General features: G+C 33.0%; 3 protein-coding genes across 3 annotated transcripts; 1 reads left to right on the forward strand and 2 right to left on the reverse strand.

Annotated features, from left to right (window-relative positions):
• Positions 1 to 6613: 6613 nt before the first annotated feature.
• LOC119819565 (olfactory receptor 8H1-like) lies at positions 6614 to 7561 on the reverse strand. The gene has a single exon (XM_038337809.1). The coding sequence runs from the start codon at positions 7559 to 7561 to the stop codon at positions 6614 to 6616; it is 948 nt and encodes a 315-aa protein (XP_038193737.1).
• A 7414-nt stretch (positions 7562 to 14975) lies between these two features.
• On the reverse strand, positions 14976 to 20850 carry LOC119819141 (olfactory receptor 1094-like). The gene is given in 3 exon segments (XM_038337187.1): positions 14976 to 15473; positions 16346 to 16773; positions 20808 to 20850. Coding segments are annotated over 3 exon segments (969 nt in total).
• Positions 20851 to 25510: 4660 nt separating this feature from the next.
• On the forward strand, positions 25511 to 26437 carry LOC119819142 (olfactory receptor 141). The gene has a single exon (XM_038337188.1). It carries the CDS (start codon positions 25511 to 25513, stop codon positions 26435 to 26437), a length of 927 nt encoding a protein of 308 aa, XP_038193116.1.
• The last annotated feature ends 1043 nt before the right edge of the window (positions 26438 to 27480 follow it).

A 27480-nucleotide genomic window follows, 5' to 3' on the forward strand; every position in this document is an offset into this window, starting at 1 on the left:
TAGATAAACAGACTAAGTCCTGAAAATGATGACTTAGAGGAAATTTTGTCAATGTTTAAATTAAATATCCTCTCAAATGGGAAAATTGAGTAATTCATAAAAGCCAAATTTTCAACTTTAACTATAGTAACCTATGACAATTTAACTTTACAACTGCCTGGAAAATTATGAAATGGCTCAGCTGGAGTTTAGCATCTTCACATATAGTTTATTTGCTTGACTTTAATGTATCGTGCTTCTAAATGATATGAGAATAATAATAGAAGAGAAAGGACGCGAAAGAATGATAGGAAATGATGGTAGGAGAGTTGAAACAGACACAGTATACACAATACAGGTAGCCCTGTCCAGTGCAATGCAACAATATTCGCTCTGCTGAGAATTTTAATTTCAAACATTTGTTCATAGAGTTAGTAATTTTAGTATTTCAAATAGTTAAAATAGTTATAGCTCACATTTGAGTCCCATACCAGTACTAGATTCTCTATTGTTTGTTTGCTTCTTTTTGAATTTAAACTTTATTCCCAGACATTTCTACCTGTTAACAAAGTAAATGGTGTAAATCATAGAGGTCTATAACTTTTCCTATCGATCCCAAGTTTTCCTCCTATACATTGCCAGGTAGTAGTCCCTAGTATAGTATGTTTAATATAGTCCCCAAAATAATACCAGTTGCATAGTTCAGATGTAAGTAAAACTTAATGAACTCTAAAAACTAAAATTAATATATGATTGTTGTTTCATCAAACTCAAAAATAAAGCACGTAAATTAGAATAGCTTGAAAAAAGCTCATCTTACTATTAAACATAATAATTTTTCCAGCTGGTACAGATTATGATTGTGTATAAAATATATATGAATAAATTTTTAAGTATATGAATATAAAATGTATTAATATAAAGTGAAGTTATATTTGTCTGCCTCCAAAATTTCCTTGGCTTATTCCTTAAAATGAATGTGTAGACACCGTACACACATACACTTTATAATATTTCTATTTATTTGGAGAGTCTTAGTTGATGTATTGCCTTCATGATTTCTGGCTTGCTGCAATATATATTTTATTTGTTTAGATTATTACCATTACTTCTTTCTGTTCTCTAACTACATCCATTTATATTTAAACTTATAGATCTCTTTTCCTCATATATGCTAAAGTTGATCCTTTAAAGACAGTTATTGTTTAACATGAAAATAGTAAGTGTAAAAACATATTTATTCTTGAAATATAATTAAAAATTTCCATTTAACATACTTCTGAAAAAACCTTACATATTCATTTACATTGTTCATCTTGTCTATTAGAATTGTTAAGCCTTTAACTATCTATTTGCTGAGAGTTGGAATATAGACTTACCCAGGGAAGAAGAGCACAGCAATTGGCTATCCAATACCAAAGAGTTGTCACTAATTATATATATATAATTATACATATGTAATTATATATATATATACACACATATATATAATTAGTTATATATATAATTATATACACACATATGTATTGTGTACATATATGTATATATATAACTATATATACATAATTATATACATATACATATACATATAATTATATATACATAATTATATACAAATACATATAATATAATATATATATATAGCTCAGGCTTCTTATTAACTCTTATAATTTATATTAGCTAATAATGCTTGTCTATGTCAGCCACGTAGCTTGGTACCTTTTTTAACCAGGCAGTCACACCTTGCTTGCTCTGTGTCTGGCTTCTCTGTCTGGGTGACGACTACAGACCAAAACTTCCCTCTTCCCAGAATTCTTATTGCTCTTCTCTACTTCCTGCCTGGTTGCCCTGTTTATACTTCCTGCCTGGCTACTGGCCATTCTGCATTTATTTAAAATACAAGTGACAGACCACTGTCTCACAGCATAGTTCCATCTATTTTCCTACAAATTTGCAATTGATCCTTGTCATTATATTTAACAGCTGAGTAAAACTCCCTTATGTTAATGTACCTCATTTACTCTACTCATACTTTGGTTGGGGGACATCTAGGTTGTTTATAGGTTCTTGTTACTACAAATAAAGGTGCCATGAAAATAGTTGTGCCAGTGTTATTGTGGTATGATGAGCATCCTTTGAATATATGCTTAAGAGCGGTATAGCTGGATCTTGTGGTAGATTGATTCCCAGTTTTTTGAGAAATCACCAAACTAATGTGCAAAGTGCCTATACAAGTGTGCACATCCATCAGCAATGGAGGAGTGTTCTGAAATTTGGATTTGAGTTAAATAATTGAAGTAAAATTAGGTGATAAGAAAATGGTATGTTGTAATATTGGTGACAATATGGGAAATATTTAAGGTTATTAAGAAAAAAGCACTGTAATAAATATTAGCACGTAATTCCCCATTCTTAACAATCAATAACTTGATTGTACTTTTATATACTGTAATATAACAAATGCATGTCATTTCTTCTACATTTTTTGTAACTTTCTTCATTCACCAAAAAGTCAAATACATTACCATCTTTGTGAGTATAAGTTGTGCACTGAACAAATGCTCAGTGTGTGGGCAAGAGCTTACTTCCTTGCTTTATAACTCCTATACTATACACACATAAGGTCAGAATTCTGGGTACAGAGATAACTCCTGTTGTCTGCAGCCACTAAACCTTCAAAAGTCAGTTCATTTGCCATATATCAATATTTTTCTTATACTGTTTCACTGACTTTTATCTTAGTAATTTACATTTGTAAAATGCTTAAAGTAAATCATTGAATTAAATAACTGGCAGAGCTTTTATTTTACTATAGAAAATAAATACTCTAAGGCATACTATTAACAATAAATTTATATTTTTTATAGGTCATAAAGAATTTCAGATGGAATGTTAAATTTATTTTAAGAATTATTTATGTATATATTTCTGCTTAATGTTTTGAGAAATATAGTACTACTCTCTTAGCTTAAAGCTGTTCACACATATGTATATCAAATTTTATAAAAAGGCTAACATATAACTGGAGGTTATAACTATACAACCACATATAACATTTTGTCACCTGTACTGTAAAGACATTACATAGTTTAGTACTTATTTTTATTTAAATACAGGATTCTTTTCCATTAAGATATTATCTGTAACATTACAAATACTGTTAACTTCTGTGATCAACACAGATACTAGAAGTTTTTTAAATTGTAATAAAAAGTATATACATAAAAGAAATGTCAAATCAATCACATACCAAATGAATGGAAAAAAGGAAAGACTCCATGAAGCATGAAACATGTGTGGCAAATTCAGGATCAGAAATGACACAAGTCAAAAATAAATAAGCTACAAATATTTTAATTATTATTTCTAATAGCAATACTAACCTAATAGGAGTTTATAAAAGGAAACTCTACAAAGCACAGATAACAGAATAAAAGTAAATCATAAGTTATTTATATAGCATTTTGATGTAATGTTTCCAGTATGTGAAATAACATGAATATAGGGGGATTACATACATATTAGAAAATTTTGGTAAAGAAAATGATTATCCTGTCTCTTTCAAAGTTCATGTGATTAAAGAAAGTATGAATTCACTACTAATTATTTGTATTTGTGTGTCCTTTTTAAATATGAAAATGGAGGTTTGCTCAGTTGGTAAATACTACCACACAAGCATAAGGATGTCAGTTCATTCCCAAATCAACATAAGAATCCTAGCAAGTAGATTTTTATCTAAAAGCCTAATGTGGGGTGGCAAAGATAGTTGTACCCCCAGAAGCCCCTGACCAGCCAGCCTAGCAATAGGTGAGTACCAGGTTCAATAAGCGAACCTGTCTCAAAAACCAATATGGAGAACAATAGAGAAGGACACCTATCTCTAATCTCTGGTCTTTCTTTCCCACAAACCCTCAAGTATACATGGAACTAAACAAACACAGACCCTGCTTCTATTGACTTTGGGGAACACATTCTCTTCAGATGATATCTTGCTCAGTCTACATATAGTAGGGAGGGGCTTGGACCTTCCCCAAAGCAATGTATCTTACCCTCTCTGAGGAGTGAATAGGGGTTGGATGGAAAAAAATAGGTGGAGGGAATAGGAGGAAGGGAGGAAGTGGAAACTGAAGTTGGTATGTAAAATGAAAAAAAAAAAAAAAGATAGTTTAAGCCAGCCACACTGAACCTTATAGAAGAGAATGTAGGAAGTACACTTGAATACATTGGCACAGGAGACCACTTCCTAAATATAAGCCCAGCAGCACAGACACTGAGAAAAACAATTAATAAATGGGACCTCCTGAAACTGAAAAGCTTCTGTAAAGCTAAAGACATGATCAACAAGACAAAATGACAGCCTACAGAATTGGAAAAGATCTTCACTAAACCCACATCAGACAGAGGTCTGATCTCCCAAATATACAAAGAACTCAAGAAATTGGTCATCAAAAGAACACATAATCCAATAAAAAAAATGGAGTACAGACCTAAACATAGAACTCTCAACAGAGGCATCTAAAATGGTTGAAAGACACTTAAGGAAATGATCAAAATCCTGAGTCATCAGAGAAATGTAAATCAAAACAACTCTGAGATTCCATCTTATACCTGTTAGAATGGCCAAGATCAAAAATACTGATAACAACTTATGCTGAAGAGGTTGTGGAGAAAAGGGAACACTTCTGCATTGCTGGTGAAAATGCAAGCTGGTACAACCCCTTTGGATGTCAGTGTTGTGATTTCTCAGAAAATTAGGAAACAACCTTCCTCAACACCACTTTTGGGTATATATCCAAAGGATGCCTAATCGAGCCACAAGTACATATCCTCAACTATGTTCATAGCAGATTTTTTGTCATAGCCAGAACCTGGAAACAACCTAAATGCCCCTCAACACCGAAGAATGAATAAAAAAAGTGGTACATTTACTCAATGGAGTACTTCACAGAAAAAAAAAAAAAGACATTTTGAATGGAGCTAAAAACCATTCTTTTGAGTGATGTAACCCAGACACAGAAAGACAATTATCATATATACTCATTCATAGGTGGTTTTTAAACATAAAGCAAAGAAAACCAGCCTACAAACCACAATCCTAAGAACCTAGACAACAATGAGGACACTAAGAGAGACTTACATAGATCTAATCTACATTGGAAGTAGAAAAAGACAAGATCTCCTGAGTAAAATGGGAGAATGGGAACCTTGGGGGAGGGTTGAAGTGGGGAGGAGAGAGGCAGGAAGTGGGGCAGAGAAAAATGTAAAGTCCAATAAAAATCAATATAAAATAAATTATATTAAAAAGAAGTAAAGGGGGAAGGATTCATTTGGAAGTATTCAAAAACATACATTTTAGACTGTAGATTTTAGTTTCTTCTACAGTTACTTTTCCATTTCAAATATATATATTATCTGAAAAAACAAAAACCAAACACAGACATAGAATACAGAAAATTATTAGGATACATACATGTGTGTCTTTGAAGAAAATGGAAACAAAAAAGAACAAATGATCATTTAATTATACAATTTATTTTAAAATTATTTTACACACAAATATTTATACTATAAAAAGAAACAACTGTAGGTATTGCAATTAAGTGTAAGAATTGTAAAGGTGTCAAAAGTTTAATAGATGCACACAAAATAGATTTACAGTATACCATGTCTAAAAAACCTAAGTAGGCAGTACTGATCTTCCCCAATCATTGAGAAGACAATCATCTCAGATTGCTGTGGTAAAGAGGGCATCAAATTATACAATTTCAACTATTTCAAATAATGCTACAAAACACTACAGAGGAATTTTGCTTCTGTGTGACTCAAACTGACAAACACTAATTTATTGACTAGACTAAGAAAACTCTTTGGTCAATAGCTTTTAGTGTCTCTGTCTTTAAAAGTTTTTAAGATTGTGACCTACACATTACAATTTAAAGAACAATAATTTCAGTTATAGCTTAATACTACTTTATAATTTCATATAAATTTCAAAATTTGAAACAATGGAATATATTCTTTTTAGGGTAACAACATGATTGTGAATTAAATAATGTGAAAGTAATTTATAGAATGCCAGTGAGTATTCTTCAAAAAATAATATTGAACATTTAAAATATGTCAGGAATCGAGTCTCTTAATGATTATTAACACCATTTTATTGGTTCCTTAAGTACATTACTTCCATTATCTTATCACATATATCCGGGGTTACTATTTATCCTGTACTCTTTAAAAAATTGAAAACTAATTTAGCTTCTTGTCAAGAAGTATATAACAAATAGGAGCTTGCACATTATAAGATGCATGATTTATGAAAGTATAGCCTTTGTAGAAATTATGTTTACATAATATCTATCGAAATGTTCAATGAGTATGAAATTTTATATAATATGACTCTAAGAATATCAAACACATTTTCATCCTATACAAACTAGTATTCTTTAAAAATAAAAAAATAGACATGCTAGTATGTGTTTCTTTATTCAGTGAGGAAAACTGAAATCTAAAACATCCTGTCAGTACCCCACTTATGTATGAGAAAAGACACGCAGTAATAGAAATAAAAAATTATTGTAACTTTTTAAAGATGGACACAATTGGAAACAATGTGAATGAGCACTTACTTTCAGACTTATTTTATCTTCCTGGATCCTTGTCTCTTTTTCACTAATCTAACAACAGCACCTTTCACTTCTTTGTTCCTGAGACTATAGATGAGTGGGTTCAGCATGGGGATCACAATGGTGTAAAACACAGAAGCTACTTGATCCTTTCCCAGGGAGTAGGACTTACTTGGTTTTAAATAAGTAAAGACCAGAGTGCTGTAAAAGACAGTGACTCCAAGAAGGTGAGAGGCACAAGTGGAGAAGGCTTTGTGCTTTCCTGAAGTGGAATTAATCTTCAAAATAGTAGAAAGAACAAACATATAGGATACAAATATTGTGATAAGGGAACCAAGAAGGGTTGAACCTGCAAAAATGAATATAATTATTTCAACTCCATTTGTATTACTGCAGGACAGAGATAAAAGTGGAGATGTGTCACAATAAAAATGATGGATGACGTTGGACTTGCAGAAATGTAGTGTAATCATGGCAAACACAGTGACAGAGGAATCCACAGTTCCGATCATGTAGGATCCAGTGACCAGGGCAAGGCAGCATTGTGAAGACATAATGGTTGGATAATGTAAAGGTTTGCAGATAGCTATGTAACGGTCATAGGCCATTGAGGAAAGCAGAGAACATTCAACACCTGCCAAAAGGATAAATATGTACATTTGGGCAAAACAATCTATGAAGGAAATGCTCTTGTTTGAAGTCAGCAGGTTCTCTAAGGTTTTAGGTGTAATGTCAGTAGAGTAACTGAGGTCAACAAATGATAAATGGATGAGGAAGAAATACATTGGAGTGTGAAGCTGGACATCTAAACAAATAATCAGCATCATACCTATGTTCCCCAGGACAGTGACCATGTATATCAGAATAAAAATCACAGAGAGTACCAGCTGGATCTTTTTTGAATCTGTCAGTCCCATAAGGATGAAGTCAGGTTTATTTGTGTGATTCCAGGTGTTCATAGTGAGACCCTAAATGATGAGAAATCAAAGGTAATGCATAGTTTCTGATGGCATGGAAGTTTTCTGTATGTTTGTCATTATACTTTTATAATATGTTATAGAACTGTAAAACGATTTCCAAATAGATGAACAGAGTGACAGTTCATTATTTATATCATAAGTGAAAATATTTGTTATGATTCCAAAAACACAGGTGCTAGTCTGAATAACTATCTTTTATATGTTTAACCTGCATGAACTGTTATCATGGACATGATAATAATATCCCCTCACTTTACATAAGATCAAAGTTGCAGAACTCAGATAATTAATGTGAACTCAGCACAAATTCATGTAGAGTCTAGGGTTATGTTAAAATCAAAGACACTAAAGGATCTTAGCCACACCCTTATTCCAGTAAGTCTAAATGAAATTTCACATTTAATGAAGAAGTATAGGAAACAACTTTGAATCATAATTTTATGCTTTTTCAATATCAATTAACCATATTTGTTTTACTGAACTTTAATAGGCTATGTTAAGAAAAAACTACTAGTAATTATAGGATATTCTTCCTCACTATTCAAAACTATGTTTAAGTAAAATAATTTTATTGAAAGATGAATAATCCCTGGTGCAATCTCCTTCCACCAATTCTGTTTGTCACAATCACAGTGTACCTTTGTAAGTACCAAATGATGTGTGCACTTTAACTTTCAAATATAATTTCTATTTTAACAACTTCAAACATTCACAATTTAAAAAATACTTACTCTGAGTGCCAACATCAAAAAAACAGAGAAAAAATATTTTTTTCTCTGTAGAAAAAAAACAGAGGCAAAATATTTCCAATAGCATTGGAATGAAAATATTCAACTCCCAAATTTTTCCACAAATGAAGGAGAAAACATATTTTTGGATTTGAACCTGTCAGTCTTAGAGCTTTTATTTTCCTTTTGGTTATTTTTCCTTTTTGTGAACTCATTTAAACTAAATTCAGATGTTAATTGAATTATTCTTGACACTTTCCTAAGTTCTCAAAGTCAATTTTAAAGGAAGTTATGCCACAATTTAATACAAAGAAAAATTCTGAACATGAACAGAGCATTCTATGTCTTTTATCTCTTTCCTTGACACCAGAATTTATGTTGAAATGTCATGAGCATCACGTAACATGGTCATCCTCAAGTGGCACTTTGTAAGATAGACTTCTTGGCAAGTTTTCAAGAACTTAGGTCAAAATAATTCAGCAAAGGTATTGCTGTTCCCTGAGAGCCCTATAAAGAAACCAGGAAAATAAAAAGGGACCTTTCAGGGTCTGGAGGAGCAGTGAGCAAGGAAAGATGGGGAAAATAATAGGATAGTATAATTTCAAAATATAAGATATATTACTATTTATTGGGGTGTTTATTATTCAACTTCTCTTAATTTAAGCTCATATAAAGAATTTCATATTTGCATGTTAATTTCATTAGTTCTATGTAAATTAATGTATAGAAGTTAATATTTCAATACTTGTTATTGTATTGAATATATTGTATAATTTATTTTAGAATGAGTTTTGTACAATGTTGCCATTTTTGGTGAAATTTTTCAAAATACTTTCTTCTACCTTCTGGAATATATGGTTTATAGTTATTATGTATAGTAACCTTACAGTGCAGCTGCCAGAAATTATTTTATCATGGATGATTCAGATATATACTGGTTTCAAATATGTTGTGGTTTTCCTTCTTTTGACTGTTGTCAGATCATCTTATCTCCCCAAGCATTCAGGTCAGTCAGGAGTACAAGGAGACCCTTTCAAAACATTAAAAAAAAATCCATCTTTAAATAAATCTTGAGATACATTTATTCTAAAATAATTCTTGGCCATTCATTCTGTTATTACCAGCTCTATGGAACTGATAAACCTACTACAAGCTAAACAACCCTCAGTAACAACCAGTATTAATTGCTACAGACATATTCTTTCAAAAGAAATGTAATGACCTGAAACACAAACTACAGCAACTGAAAAATTCTGATAAGTCTCCTGGGCAAGGTGTAAACATTTGAAATACAAATTTCAGATTTTATTTAAGTTGCAGCCATTGGTCAGTATGAGGACCCAGTAATGTAGCCGTAGTTTCAATCTATAGAATCATAAAAAGAAATCTTCATCATGGATGTGCCTTTATTTTTAGGATTTCAGACAAGTAAAGATGTTTCATTTTCTTTACAGCCTCCTTGCAGTATGCTTGGTTGAATCACCTGTGACAGAATGACTTATACTCAGTATGAAACATATAATAACTCCATCTATGTGGGTGCAGCAGTTGGAAACTATCCTTAAAGAAGGTAACCACTTGTTTTGTATTCCAAAAAGTCACAGATTGTGATGGAGCTATATTCTTTTTAATCAATAGCATGGGGTTGAACAAAGAAAACTTCCACTGAGTTCTTATGTATAATTTAATAAACCTAAGATAAAAAATTCCAGGTTGGTGTAAAGACAACTAAGTAAATTTTCATAGATACATAGATATAGACAAATCAAATAATTTCTACTTTATTTTGACTGTTTTAGTGAAATTGATTATAGACTTAAATAAGCATTTGCATATATATGAAAAATAGTGTGTTTATCAAATATCATAAAAGTGATTCAGCTCAGTAATATTCATTGCCTTTTTTCCATCCTTCATCACTTTTTTTTTTTTTTTTTGGTTTTTCGAGACAGGGTTTCCCTGTAGTTTCTAGAGCCTGTCCTGGAACTAGCTCTTGTAGACCAGGCTGGTCTCGAACTCACAGAGATCCGCCTGCCTCTGCCTCCCGAGTGCTGGGAATAAAGGCATGCGCCACCACCGCCCGGCCCCTTCATCACTTCTTAAAAAATTATTGGAATACATATGTAAATGTTCACTGAAACATATCAGGAACATAATGTAAATTAGGTAGGCCAAATTGCGCAATGAGACACTAGATGATCCACCATTCAGACTTTTTATGAAACACAGCTGTATGTGTTCACACACACACACACACACACACACACATAAGGAAATTCTGAAAAACCCCAATTTTTACCTTCACATTCTTCACATAGCTGATAAAACCTGGTTGTGAAGAATTAGAAATGCTATATTCTGAATAAAGCTTCTTCTATTTTCTCCAGTATTTTTCTTCAAAGACATGAAAGTTTTTTTTCTCATACAGGTCTTTTACATGCTTGGTTTTAGTTCCCCAAGCAAACTATGGACACCAATATGATGGTATATTACTCAGTTATAAAAATAATGTCATAAAATTTGCAGGCAAATGAATGGAACTCTAAAAATTATCCTGAGTTAGGTAACAAAGACCCTGAGAGACAAACTTGGTATTGGTATATATTTACTCATAAGGGGATATTAGCTGTAAAGTGTAACCATGCTGCAAAAGCTAAAATGAAAAAAATATAAAAAATAACAACATAAAAAATTTTAAACCATAGTATTGAGCTTCTAATGTGTCACAGCAATCCAACTAGTAATATTTATACAACTATTATATACAATACATATATAAAATTTTATATGACAAAGTATACCTTAAACTTTGTGTGAATATATTTGCACAAACAGACATATAATTATGTATGAATTGTATATAATAGTGAATTTCCATGTGACTCTTTTATTTTCCCTAATAATGGTGATTGTGGACTTATTCAGCCCAGAAGTGGATCTATTACCATTAATTTGGAAAAAGAACAGTATCAAACTGTCCATTAATTCATATCACTGAATCTATTAATTAGTGCAACTCTCAGATCTCATCAGATAAGTTTCATGGTCCAGAAGATAAATGCATAGATGTGTTTGTTGAGTGCTCAGCTACAAGGGACACTTTTATTCTACACTCACTTGCCTCAAGACTCAGGAATACAAAATGCACTAAAAAATGTTGAAACCCGCGGTAGAGGGAAACTAGAGCAAAATCCTGAGGGCACAGGAGGACCTCTGCACTAAGAGTTCATAGCAAGTCTGTTTGTTTTCAGAAGACTGGCATGAAAGCAGAGGGGACTCACAGGTCCTCCTCAATCTTGGTTGAGGAACTTTTGACAGTTGATGGTCTCTGATGAAGAGAGTCTCAGTTTTCTTTAAGGGTATCCGTCTTCCTAGGCCCACAGACATCCATTAGTAGCTTCACATACATAAACACATGGTCAGCACAAATTAGGCACTTAAGTTAACAGAGGTTTGCCTGGATCTAAGAAAAGTTTCAGGGACAGTTGAGGGGTAAATATGGTTGACATATATTATATGCGTTATAAAATTCTCAACGAATTGAAAAAATCATCTTAAAGTTGGGAAAAGATAATACACCCAGATCATCTTAACTTTATGGCTGAAATGAGTGGATTATTAAAATTACAAAAACTGATAAATGTAATAATTCCATAAGTTTGCTTACGAATAGTCATTATAGATGTCATTGTTTTTTACCAATGAGTAGTACTCTAATATGTATATATTCCACACTTTCTTCATCCATTCTTCAACTGAAGGGCATCTAGGTTGTTTCCAGGTTCTGGCTATTACAAATAATGCTGCTATAAACATAGTTGAACAAATGCTTTTGTAATATGATTGGGCATCTCTTGGGTAGATACCCAATAGTGGAATTGCTGGATCCTGGGGTAAGTTTATCCCAAATTTCCTGAGAAACCTCCACACTGCTTTCCAAAGCGGTTGCACAAGTTTGCATTCCCACCGGCAATGGATGAGTGTACCCCTTACTCCACATCCTTTCCAGCAAAGGCTATCATTGGTGTTTTTAATTTTAGCCAATCTGACAGGTGTAAGATGGTATCTCAAAGCTGTTTTGATTTGCATTTCCCTGATTGCTAAGGAGGTTGAGCATGCCCTTAAGTGTCTTTTGGCCATTCGAACAAATGGATGGAAATAGAAAACACCATCCTGAGTGAGGTAACCCAGGCCCAAAGAGATGAACATGGGATGTACTCACTCATAATTGGTTTCTAGCCATAAATAAAGGATATCGAGCCTATAACTTGAAGAATTTCCTAGAGAAGCTAAATAAGAAGGTGAATCCAAAGAAAAACATATAGTTATCCTCCTGGATATTGGAAGTAGACAAGATTGCCTGACAAAAAATGGGAACTTGGGGGTGGGGTGGGATGGGGGATGGGGGATGGGGAGAGAAAAGTGTGAAGTGGAGGATGGGAAGAGCTTGGGGGAATAGGATGGTTGGGATATAGGAAGGGTGGATATGGGAACAAGGAATTATATATCTTAATTAAGGGAGCCATTCTAAGGTTGGCAGAGACTTGACTCTAGAGGGGTTCCCAGGTGTCCAGGAAGACGCCCCCAGCTAGTTCCTTGGGCAGCTGAGGAGAGGGTGCCAGAAATGTCCAGATCCTATTGCCATACTCATGAATATCTTGCATATCACCATAGAACCTTCACCTGGCATTGGATGGAGAAAATGACAGAGCCCCACTTAGGAGCACCGGACTGAGCTCCCAAGGTCCTGATGAGGAGCAAAAGGAGGGAGATCATGAGCAAGGAAGTCAGGACCGTGAGGGGTGCGTTTACCCATTGAGACGGTGGGACAGATCTAACCACCAAGTCCAGTTGGAATGGGACTGATGGAACAGGGGACCAAACCGGACTCTCTGAATGTGGCTGACGGTGGAGGAGGACTGAGAAACCAAGGACAACGGCAATGAACATGAACTCTACAGCATGGACGGGCTCACTGTGAGCCTTGTCAGTCTGGTTGCTCACCTTCCTGGACTTAGGGGGAGCTGGGAGAACCTTGGACTTAACATAGTGAAGGGAACCCTGATGGCTCTTTGGCTTGGAGAGGGAGGGAGTGGGGGTATGGGTGGAAGGGAGGGGAGGGAAGGGGGAAGAGGAGGGGAGGAGATGGAAATTTTTAATAAAAAAATGAGAAAAAAATAAAATTGGGGTATATATCTAAACAATTCAAAAAAGAGAAAAAAAGAATAGTCATTAAATGATCATCTCAATATATGCAAAAAGGCTTTGGATGAGTCTGACATTCTTTTTTTCTGAAAGATTTATCACAGAACAAGAGAAACATCTCTCAATGTAATAAAGGTTATACACGACACATCAGTAACCCACATCATCCCATTATAACTGCAGATAAGCCTTAGCTTTATCAATCCCCACCTTTATTTAATGCAGTGTTAAAAGCCTTGGTGATACACAATGGATAATAATCGTAAGTGGAAAATTGTGTTTTCAGATGACATGATACTTAATATAGGTAGTCTAAAGACTCTACTAGAAACTTTTAAAACTGAGCATCACCTTCAGCAAAGTAGCAAGGAAATGATATTAACAACTAAAATTCAAGTATCTTTTCCATAAAAGAATGACAAACAAACTGAAGAGGAAATCAGGAAAACAATGTCATTCATAATAGTCTCAAAAATTATCAGTAAACTCATACAAGTGTTATAACATCTCTCATTAGAAAACTAAAATTCTTGAAAAAATACAAAAAAAGGGAAAAAATTTTGTTTGCAGAGACTGACAGAATTATTATTGTGAAAACTCTATTCTATCAGTTTAAAGATTCAGAGAAACACCAACCAAAATACTCATGCTATTTTTATAGAAATATAACAATTTCTCTAATAGTCGTAAAGAAACAGAAAAGGCTTCAGAAAACCAAGGCAATCTTGAGCAAAAGAGCAGTGATAGAGGAATTACCATTCTGATCTCAAATTATACTAGAGAAACAAAGTAGCAAAAGCAGCATTTTCTGTGGTGGCTGTTCTTCCCAGTGCACTCCTTTTCTTTGAAGAATATTAGACCCAGTCACTAGAACTACATGAAGATTGGTATAGTATTGAAAGTTTAAGAAGAATTAATTCCATTTATGTAACTGAATTGTAAAGATGAAACACATTTCTAAAAAGAGAAACACCGATGACTTGAGATAGACATAGACAAAACATAGACAATCAGTTGATTTTGTCTTAGTTTGTGACATTATATTGTAAATTAATAACTAAAATGGAGAGAGATTGAAGAATTAAGAATTAAAATATAGTGACTGAACAATCTTTACTGCAACAATAGAATATTACAATTTTCTAAATCCTGGGATATTATATACAAGATCACATCTGAAAACTAAGTAAAACAACATATACTCAAATATTAAATATATGTACAATTATTTTAAAAACTTTTTTAACATATTTATAGTTATAATATTGACATTATACACTGACAATTTTAATATCAGTGTATAATCAGTACCAAATGATCTTTTTGTTTTGTTGATATACATTTTTAAAAATGTATTATAAACTAAAATTAGGAGTGGTTTCCTCTAATTTCTGATCATAAACAGACTCACTTAATAAGCCTTATCTTTAGCTTATTTCAATGATAGAAATGAAAGTTTTTCATAATACATTTTTCTCAAAGAATTTTTTCATTGCAGTCTTTACGTCTGTGTTTCTCAGACTATAGATGATGGGGTTGAGCATAGGAATAATAATAGTATAAAATATGGATACAATCATGTCATGCTCCAAGACATAGTTGGAACTGGGTCTCACATACATGAATATGATGGTGCCATGATAGATGGACACCCCAGTGAGGTGAGCTCCACATGTGTAGAAAACTTTGCTCCTCCCTTCAGCAGACATCATCTTGAGAATGGCAAAGAGAATGAAACCATAGGAAACAAGAACAATCAGAATGGTGATGATCTCGACAGTCCCCACATAGTAGAAGAGAAGAAGCTGATTGATGTGGGTGTCAGAACAAGAAATAGCCAGGAGAGGAGGAACATCACAGAAGACATGTCTAATTTCATTGGATCAACAAAAGGATAGACTGAAAGTGGCTCCTGTGTGGACAGAACCATTTATAATTCCCACAACATAAGAAACAATGTCTTGCATATCACCATAAAACCTTCACCTGGCATTGGATGGAGAAAATGACAGAGCCCCACATAGGAGCACCGGACTGAGTTCCCAAGGTCCTGATGAGGAGCAAAAGGAGGGAGATCATGAGCAAGGAAGTCAGGACCGTGAGGAGTGCCTTTACCCATTGAGATGGTGGGACAGATCTAACGGGAGACCACCAAGTCCAGTTGGAATGGGACTGATGGAACAGGGGACCAAACCGGACTCTCTGAATGTGGCTGACGGTGGAGGAGGACTGAGAAACCAAGGACAACGGCAATGAACATGAACTCTACAGCTTGTCTGTGAGCCTTGTCAGTCTGGTTGCTCACCTTCCTGGACTTAGGGGGAGCTGGGAGGACCTTGGACTTAACATAGTGAAGGGAACCCTGATGGCTCTTTGTCTTGGAGAGGGGTGGAGTGGGGATATGGGTGGAAGGGAGGGGAGGGAAGGGGGAAGAGATGGAAATCTTTAATAAAAAAAATGAGAAAAAAAATAATTCATGTCAAGATAGTACTTGTGACACGTCCTCAAGAAAATGAGCCAGAAACCAACCAAAAAGTCTGTATAGTGTGCTTGCCTATAGAGATGCATTTGCCAGATTAATCAAATATCATTTTAAACACTACAATCTCTTAAAATTTCAGATATCTATTAAAATTAATTATTCACAAAATTATATTTGGAAATCTATAGATTCTATAAAAACTTTGTCTTGACTTTGATGTTGAAATATATCAGTTTTGCTGATTGGCGTACTGATACATTGTTGTGAATTAGACAGCCCTTTTTGTATCCTTCTGATGACAAATAAAAAATCCCATTATTTTTTTTTTTAAAAAAAGAAAGAAACAATGGTGAGTGGCAGGAAAACTCTAGGTGACATGTTCACTGCATATAGAAGTGGGTTGTAGATGGCTACATAGCGGTCATAAGCCATTGCTGCTAAGAGAAAGCATTCTGTGTTCCCGAAAGCAACAAAAAGGAACATTTGTGTTACACATCCGGGATAAGAGACGGATTTATCTTTTGAAAGGAAATTGATCATCATCTTTGGTGTGACAACTGTTGAATAACAGGCATCTAATAATGATAAAACACTTAGAAAATAGTACTTGGGATTATGGAGTCTGAAATCTCCAATTACCAGCAAAACTAATCCCAAGTTACCTATCAAAGTAAAAATATAAATTGCAAGAAATAAAAGAAATAGTAAGAGTTGCAGGTTCTTATTATTTGTGAAGCCTGTTAGTATGAACTCTGTAACCTCAGTCACATTGCTCACTTGAACATAATTATCAAATAAAATCCTTGACATATTTTTGTTATTATGTTAGAAAGGCAGAATCCTGTGAAAACTGTATCTATCCAATCATATTCACATGGTCACAGTTTAGATAGGCATCATTGAGACGTGAAGGCGTTGAGTCTGGGGCGATTCATTACTCTGTTTAAGAAAGTTAAAGAAGTTATTTTTCTATTTTGGCTAACTTCAGGTTCCCCAAATCACCTAATACAATATTTATTTATCAATTTAATTTTTAACATAATGTATTTACCAACTTTAATAATTATTACATTGTGTTCAAATTCAGGAACCAAAAAGATATATTTGGATACACAAAAAATTAAATGAATGATGTGCCTTAATGATTTGGTCTTAGCATTGGAATCAATGACCCACAATGAGACTGAATTGAATCTGCTCAGCAGAATATGAATATCTTTTAGATAATATTATCAAAATACCTGGAAATGCAATAGTCTTATATTTCAAACTTATTCAGGCCACCTTTTTAAACAATGCATTTCGAATCCTTTCTTTTGATAATTCATTCTATAAGGACATAAGGTGCAATGATGAGTAATAGAGCAAAAGCAATTATAGACATTAGGTGTACCTCACTTGAAAATAAAGGCAGATTCAATGTTATTCTGATAGTTTATTCTGATTTTTGTTTTTCTATTCTTTTTAGAATAAGCATTTACACACACTTATGTGTGGTTTCTGGTATTTTCTTCTTTAAATTCTGTCCTTTACCATTTTAGTTCATTTTATTTTATTGTTTAAGTTCCTCATATAGGTCAAGAAAGATTTGAACCCAATATGTAGTCAAGGAGGACATCAAATGCCCATCATCCTGTTTACACCGATGAAGCAGTGGGATTATAAGGATGTGCCACCATGTCTGATTGTGATACTGAGTCTCAAAATGAGAGTTTATTTTTTGTTTTGTTTCATTTTTGTTTGTTTTATTTTTGTTTTTGTTTGTTCTTTTTTTGCAATTTTTTTGAGACAGATTTTCTTTGTGTAATAACCTGAGCTGTCCAAGAACTAGATCTTGGAGATCAGTCTGCCTTGAAATCACTCAGTGAGATGCCTACCTCTGACTCCGGAGTGCTGAGCCATGTGCCACCACTGCCCTGCGGGTTTTTGTATTTGTTATACAAGGATTCGACATACTGAGCCACATCCATAACATTTCTTTTTTCTATCTGATAATATAAATAACAGAAATCTCATTAAAATGGTCAATACGCATGCAAAGTGAATATATTTATATATTATGAGGTATATTTATTTCAGAAATATTTCTGGTCTCTCTGAATAGGCAAGAGTTCTTATCCAATAAATAAAATTCTCAAATTTAAATACCATATCACGTTACCTGATACAGTTATCACAGAAGTTGTTCAAATCAAAAATCATCATATACCACATTTTCGCCAATCAGGGAAAACTTGCATTATACAATTCACTGATCATGAGAATTGTTAGTTTAGGCAATGGGGATTTGATGTTACATATACCTGATATCCCCAGAGAGTTGCTCAAAAGGTAAACACATCTCTGAGACAAAAGTGAAATCAGATTCTCAACTCTCTGTCAGAATACATTTTTTAATAACTTAGAAATGAAGAGATAATGAACAAGGGTTTACTGACAGCAGAAAACACCTAAGCTAATATGCTAGCAGACTGACATATTGTGTGTGTACTGTCTTCTGATTCCAGGAGGATAGTCTGTAAAACACATCATTCAGCATTGAGAAGAAAACTGAGACAGAGCTAGGTAGTAAATCTGAACAATTCACAGTCCTTACAAAACAGCGAAGTCAGCCGGGCGGTGGTGGCGCACGCCTTTAATCCCAGCACTCGGGAGGCAGAGGCAGGCAGATCTCTGTGAGTTCGAGGCCAGCCTGGTCTACAAGAGCTAGTTCCAGGACAGGCTCCAAAGCCACAGAGAAACCCTGCCTCGAAAAACCAAAAAAAAAAAAAAAAAAACAGCGAAGTCAGTAAGCTTAATTGGGACATGAAATTATGGAAACAAACAAATAAATAAGATGGTAAAAAACTGGGTTGACCATTATTGCAGTGTCTTAAAGTGAATAAATACATTTTCAAATTCATTAAAATCCTTTAACTTCAACAAAACCTACATAAGTTAGATTAATATTTGCTGGAAATTTTATTTTTTATATTTTATATTGCTTCAAATTGTGGATTAGTCACATAATTTTACTACTCCACATTTTATTTTCTCAATCAAATCAATGAAAAAAATCTGAATTAATAACTCTCTTTAACCTGAACAGGCAATTGTTCCTATGCTTTCTGGGAGAAAAATGTCTCATTTGTCAGATCACAATATGCTGAGCAGAATCCCACCCTACAGTTACACATTATGACATATTCTCTAGTTTAAAATGCAAAACTAGAATTTCTTTAAAAACTTAACAGAATAAATTTCGTCTTACATTTGAAATGGATTTTCAATTAGAGGGCAGGCTGTGAACATGTATCTGTCTGCTTTTCACACCCGGCTCTTGGGCTCTTCTTACAGCATGCAGGATGCCCCTGGGAGAGACCACACTGAGTCTCTAGGGGACAGTGAGTACACAGTTGATTTTTATTATTTCAAAGTACGCAAGGAATGAATTTCTAGATAGAGAAATTAATCAAAGATGGATATTATGATGTGATATCTCATTATGAAAAGATATGTATATGATCCTAAAGTCAATGCAATGAATCAGAGAAGAGTAACAGTTTCAAAAGTAATTAAATTTTTGCACAAATTATCTGGTACCCAGTCGTTTTCATGGAAATGTAAGCTATTTCATTAGTCTAATATTTTGCACACATATTCATGTTAAGATAACAGGCAATAATAAATTGCAATCAACTTTCATAGCCATCCAATAATGGCTACTGTCAAATTTCATTTAATATTTGATATGTTATAATTCCAAGTGCTATGAGTTATGGTTACATAAATATTGAATGGAAGAGCTCACTTATGTATTTTAATCATTAATATATAAATCCATGAACTTGATGATAATTTAACAGAAAAGACAAGTTAATATATGCATTGTTCCAGTATGTTATAGCACTAATTATTGTACACAATCAATTGTCAATCACATTATTTCTATGAGGTCACTTCTAATATTGAATCTACTGTGTTCTAATATTAGAGTACTACTCGGCGGTAAAAAACAATGACATCTTGAATTTTGCATGCAAATGGATGCAAATAGAAAACACCATCCTGAGTGAGGTAACCCAGGCCCAAAAAGATGAACATGGGATGTACTCACTCATAATTGGTTTCTAGCCATAAATAAAGGACATCAAGCCTATAATTCGTAAAAAAAAAATCCTAGAGAAGATATATTAGAAGGTGAATCCAAAGAAAAACATATAGTTATCCTCCTGGATATTGGAAGTAGACAAGATTGCTGAACAAAAAATGGGAACTTGGGGGTGGGGTGGGATGGGGGGATTGGGAGAGAAAAGTGTGAAGTGGAGGATGGGAAGAGCTTGGGGAAAAATATATATATATATGTAACTATAGATATTTAATTAAACTTTTTGAAAATGATATAGATATGAAAAGAAAATATAAACATACAAGGAAACATAATGATGCACAGTATTTAGGAGACACATGTCAGATAAATGACTGTCATTGAGATTATCCAATAATTCCTGAATCTCTGCAAGAAGGAAACAAAAAGGTTGATTGAAAGTTAAGTAAAAAACATTCACAGAAACCCCTTTAGAGAGAGTAGAATAAATGAGCTTATGCAAATGTGATCAAATTTTATCTCATTACGGGATTGAAAAATATAAAGAGAAAGACCTTTCCATACATAATATAATGCTAAAACCTAAAACACCTAGAACACAAAGTCTCCAGGATGTATGAAAAATAATTTTTATTCATTATCAATGTGACTAGATATAATGAAGGCATTTAGTTTGGCATCATAGCAGTTTCTAAACTATATATTATTTCTTGGATTATTGGCATTTATTTTTATTTAAAGAAATTTTGCTGAATATTTGTTTCATCTATAGATTACCATTTTATTTCTACTTGCCTGAGCTTGTGGTCTGATTTTGAGAAAATTTAGAAATATTTGTTTATATTTATCTCTTTAAACCTTAGATATCATCCCATCAGGTTTAAACACATCCTTGAGGTTCCTCTACCTGTAAATATCATGGAGATCTTAACTAGAAATTTTCATAGAATGTTTAAGATGAGTCAAGAGAATATCTTTTCTTACATGTTTAAGGAATAACTTTCATTGGTCATCACATCAAATTAATTAATATACTTAAATTTATCCCTAAGCATTTTTAAAAGTGCTATGGCTTGTTCTATATTTGATCATTTAGTACTAACATAGCAAACTTATTGATATCTGTAGATTGTACTGCGTTTTGTTTCTTTTATATTTTCTTGTACAATTTTATTGGCCTCTTTTGCTCTGTCTTTTCTGATTGCTTTGACTACAGCTACTAGTATGTATGTATGTATGTATTATGTAAATACTATACTACATATACAATATAATAGACATATACAATAATATAATATACATATACATGTATATTATATTATTGTATGTTGCTACGATATTATGTGCTAGCTTTGTATATAATATTAGGATACTTGTAATATTACATTGAGTAAAAGTGATGAAATTGATCATATTACATTATATGCAACCAAACAAAACTCTAAGCACTCTTTCATTCACTGTGTTATCAGATATTTAATAAAAACCATGATTTGTATATTATTTTAGAACACTATAATTACCAATTTATTTCAATATTAAACATCTTGTATTAAAAATGCAAAGAAATCAAGTTTCATGTAAGCAAAATTTATGACAAAATTTATGAAAAAATTTATGTCAGATTTTCCCATCTCTGAAGATATCCTTAATAATTATCAACATTTTCAAATAGAGTTTCTATGTTATCATTCAGAAACATTCATATTTATATGTTAAGGTATTAAATATAATGACAACCATTGAATTTTTCTATTTTTAAATAATGGATATTAGACATTTTATTATGAAATACATCATCATGTTGGTATTTTCAAACAGAGGCTAATTGGTATATATTCCCACAGCCTCGTCTCCTGGGGCATCATCAATTTGTTTTAGTAGATATAAACGTTCTAAGTTAAACACATTGTTTGCACAATGAAAATGAAAATTTTTGGCTCCACTGGTAAGAGAAATTTGAGGTAATGTGAAGAACTTTTTTGAGAATTACATTGTAGTATCAGAAGTTTTTGTTGCATAATTTTGGCTATTTTACACAGTGTGATACCCTTTAATTATTGATTATTTTATGGATTAATAAAATGTATTCATTTATATCTCAATTATATCAAATTTCATCAAACGGGTAAAAAAATCAAGACATATGGGAAATATACAAAACAATATTGATTATGAACTTGGGTATAAATAAGAAAGCTCAAAATTTAATAATTGTGCTTTTCTTCCTTCAAGGAAGGCAGACCTTCTTAAAGAATGAAAAACAATGGGTCAAAAGGTCTCACTCAATAAATTTGCTATCGGGGGACCTATAATTTGAGAAATAAAATAACAATAGTCCGATAATATCGAATTAATTTTGGTTAACTATTTCTTGCTAATGTTTCTCTGGTATCAATAATCCTAAGAAATGCAAATATAACAACAAAAATGTTCTCTTTAACTCCTCTGTGAATGAACAGAAATTTTATGTAATTTATATAATGAAACAAATTTAAATTTTCTGTTCCCTATTAAAATTGTGTTTTGCAGATGTAAGTTGCAACATTTAGAAATTCTTTTCTTTATTTTGAAATTATATCATTTAATTCCCTCTGTTTAACTACTCAAAACCCTTAAAGGTAACCTCTGTTTAATATTGCTCTATTTAATATTTATGGCCTCTTTTTTACTGATTGCTGTTACATACATCCATACATACATAAGTACAACTTACACAGTCTATACATATGTTTTCAAGGCTGACTTTTTGATGTTGGTTTGAGGTCATTTTGAATATTTATCTTGCATTTGTAAGACAGGGTATGTAGCTTGCTGCCGATTATAACTTTAAATTCACATCAATTTTTTTTCTTCAACCTTATAGCACTGGGATGTGAGGCAAGTGATATGACAACTAAGAACAGATATTAAGTTCTTCAAGGACTGGCTGTTTTTAATTTTGTAAATCTTCATCCCTTCCTTGTGCATTCATTCTGATCAACTAACATAGACCTACCTTAGGACAGATGCAGTTCAATGTCTCAATAGCTCAATATTTGAGCTATTATTAACTCAAAACAATAAGAATTAACTATAATGTAACAAACTAAATAGTGGTGATCTGTACCCAGGGGTGGTGGTGGTGATAATAGCAGCATTTTACATATTTTCAAAATTATGTTTTTTAATAAATAATCTAAAAATAGAGAATAAGGTTAATAATAAAATATAATATACAATATTTTGGATCTAATTCTGATAGAATGAGATTATAATATGTTAATAATCAATATAGTTTATGAATAGTTGGAGAATTAGATAGATGATTTTTATTTTTCCTCAAATAATTTTGACAACATAATTTTAATACATATTTTTTGAGATCAATTATTAGATAATTTTCCAATTAGCATATATCCCTCCAAAAGCTCATTAGATATTAATCTTGATTCATCACACCATCTGGTATGTTACAGGACCTCCTTGCATGTTTATTCCCTAATTTAGTAATTATACTAGGTCATCCAGTATCACATAATTTAGTGTTTCAAAGATATTGATATTTTAAAGAGGAGCACATTTTGAGGGAAGCCATGGCTAGCATCTAACAACACACATCAAGTGTGTTCATGAAGTATGAAAATAAGACACGTTTTCATTTGTAATGTCCTATATTCACCGCTTAAGATAGATATTTCACTGAATTGTTGGAAAATTTAGCAGTAAACCTGATAATATCTTGTGGTTTCTGGCTACATTGAAAAACATTTATTCATGATTTGTTTTTAAAACATACTTTTACCTTATATATGCTAGCACATTTTGGTCAAAATTCTGGTTAAAATCATTACAAAAAATGTACACATACTTAAATGCATGCAAACAAACCCGTTTATATGAAGTTATAATTTTATTGTAGATATCATGTTTCCATCACTCTTATTAAGAAGGAATTTTGAGCCCATGATTTTTCTGTATCTTTTCTTACAGAGTTACTATTGACATATGTCATGGATTTCCAAATCAATTTTTATGCAATTATGTCTTTGTTATCTCAATAGTCTCTCTTGCTGTTTTCTTGTCACTTGAATTCTTTTCTAGATACACACACACACACACACACACAAACAAACAAAATTTGGATCTAAATCCAAGTTATGAATATGAAAACAAATATGAGTATTCATTTTTCAAAATATAGTTCAGTTTGATGAACATAATCATCTCCATGTCCATCCATATCTCACATATGATTTCATTTTTAATTATGACAAAAAACAATATTGTTTCCGTATATGCACCTTATTTTCTTTATTCATCCATATGCTGATGTAAATCTAGACAGGTTCCATTTCTTAGCTTTTATCAATAGTAAATCAAGACACATGGATGTTCAATTATCTCTATGGTAGGACCTGGAGCTCTTTGAGATGGAGAAGCATGAGTGGAATGGACTTGATTATATAGCAGGCAAAGTTCACCTTTTTCTTTTTCTGAAACATCATACAAATTTCCATAGTGGGTGCATGTGCTTCTACAAACACTGCTGTGTTTTGTTTTGTTGCTGATAACCACCCAACAATGAGACAAAATCTCAAATCAATGCAATTTGCATCTTTTTTCTGGCCTAAGAAGGTTGAAAAGTATTTTAACTACTTTTTGTTCATTTATTTTTCTGTCTTTGAGGACTGTCTATACAGTCTTTGGCCAACTTTTTGTATGAAAAGCTTGATTTGTTGACATTTCATTATGGAAGTTCTGTACAATTTCTAATTATTAAAAATCTCTTCTGTGACAAATAGTGAGCAAACGTAAGACTTTTGCAGGACATAGATATTCTTCATTCTGATGATTTTTTCTTTTGATGAACAGAACTATTTAACCTCTTAATTCTTATATTCCTTTCTCAAGATTTACAATGCTATATATATATGTATGTATGTATATATATATTTGTGTGTATATATACAATTTTTCTGTATCACTATTCTATTGGTATGCATATGTATGTTGTAGTGGTACACACTCTCTTTGATCCTATAGTTTTTTAATATAGTTTAAGATCATTTATTGTGATAACTTCACAAATGTTTTTTGAGAATATTTTTGTACTGTTCAGAGAGAGACTTTTGTTCTTTGTTTGAATTTTGGATTGTTTTATTTTAGTCTGTGAAGAATGTCATTTAAATTTTAGTGATGATTGCATTCTGCCGGTAGAACTTTAAATAATGTGTCCATCTCCACAATACAAAACAATAGTACCTGCTATTTCATTGTGTGTAAGTGGCATATATTAATATAGCACCAGGTAGCCATTTACTTCTAGATCATCAAGTATATGAAGACATGATCTATGTTCATTGACTTACACTACACTCTGTTGTTTTCATAGGACTGTGAACAGGATACTGAGTATCTTCAATATTGCTTCATAAAATTTTGACATGAAGAACATCACAGAAGTTACTACATTTATTCTCAAGGGACTCACTGACAACACTGAACTGCAGATCATTCTCTTTTTCCTCTTCCTAGGAATTTATCTTTTAACTCTAATAGGAAATGTAGGACTAATTATTTTAGTCATTGGAGACCCACAACTCCATAACCCCATGTACTGCCTCCTCAGCGCGTTGTCTTCTGTGGATGCCTGCTATTCCTCAGATATCACGCCAAATATGTTAGTAGGTTTTATGTCAGGAAGTAAAATCATTTCATTCCATGGCTGTGCAACACAGATGTTCTTTGCTGTTACATTTGGAACAACAGAATGCTTTCTCTTAGCAGCAATGGCTTATGACCGCTATGTAGCCATTCACAGCCCACTTATGTACGCAGTGAGCATGTCTCCTAGAGTCTATGTGTCACTCATCATTGCTTCCTATGCTGGTGGGATTCTGCATGCTGTTATCCACACAGTGGCCACGTTCAGCCTGTCTTTCTGTCGTTCCAATGAAATTACACATATATTTTGTGATATACCTCCTCTACTTGCCGTTTCCTGCTCTGAAACTTATGTTAATGAGCTCCTGCTCTTCTTCTTTGTGAGTTCCATAGAACTCGTCACCATCCTGATCATTCTGGTCTCCTATGCTTTCATCTTCTTGACAATTCTTAAGATGAATTCAGCTGAAGGGAGGAAGAAAGTGTTCTCTACATGTGGAGCTCACCTCACCGCTGTGTCCATTTTATATGGCACAAGCCTCTTCATGTATGTAAGACCCAGTTCCAGCTATTCCAAGGAGTACGACATGATAGTGTCAACATTTTACAGCATTGGGATTCCGATGCTCAACCCCATCATCTACAGTCTCAGGAACAAAGATGTAAAAGAGGCTATGAGGAGAGTTTCGAGAAGATTTTCATATTAAGCATTGAATTAAAAAAATAAACTAATTTTTCAGTGTCTCTTAGTGATATGTTCTTGATAAGCAGTTTGATATAGTTTCTTACATATTTTTCACTGTAGTTTTTCTTTTTTTTAGTTATCATAGTTAAGTTTTTTTAAATTTTTTTTTGTATCTGATTTTTTTTAATTTTTTTTTATTAAAGATTTCCATCTCCTTCCCTCCTCCTCCCCCTTCCCTCCCCTCCCTTCCACCCATACCCCCACTCCCTCCATCTCCAAGCCAAAGAGCCATCAGGGTTCCCTTCACTATGTTAAGTCCAAGGTCCTCCCAGCTCCCCCTTAGTCCAGGAAAGTGAGCAACCAAACTGACAAGGCTCACAGTGAGCCTCCTGGATACTGGAAGTAGACAAGATTCACTGTAGTTTTTATCAGTCTCTAGTAATACATTCAAACATAAAATCATTGTTGCCTGTCACCGCTTATACCATGTGAGCTGACCTGAAAGAATTCTTGCTACCTCCATCACCCGTCTCAGCTTAGAAGCACTGTGATTACACATGCATGTTATCACCTTTGGTGTTACTGTTTTCTAGTAACACAAACTCATATCCCCGCCCTACACAGCAAGTACTTTACAAACTGACCATCTACCATCTCTTCAGGGTTTAATATTTAAAGAATGTAAAATTCCATTTATTTTAGGTTATTAATCAATATTTCAAATTGTCATTATGTATCCATTTTAAAAATTAAAATAATGATCACATTCGGCATTCAGTATAATATTTATATATCTAAAAATGTGGAATACAAATCTGTTATAACGATTGTAGTAGTTTGATAGGACTATTATTATAACACGCCATTCAGTAACTGGCTTATGCAGAAAAAAACAAAGAAATCAAATCAAAACAAACAAACAAATAAAAACAACAAGCCAAAAAAATTAACCAAATGAAAAAAATCCTTATTTTTTCTATGTCTAGATGTTAGATATCTAAAACCAAAAGTTTGCAAAATTAAACAGCTCTTAGGAATTTCCCTATAGATGGTTACAGATTTTTC

The sequence above is a fragment of the Arvicola amphibius genome, chromosome 7 (genome assembly GCF_903992535.2).
Source record: "Arvicola amphibius chromosome 7, mArvAmp1.2, whole genome shotgun sequence".
In the NCBI taxonomy this organism is placed as follows: Eukaryota; Metazoa; Chordata; class Mammalia; order Rodentia; family Cricetidae; genus Arvicola; species Arvicola amphibius.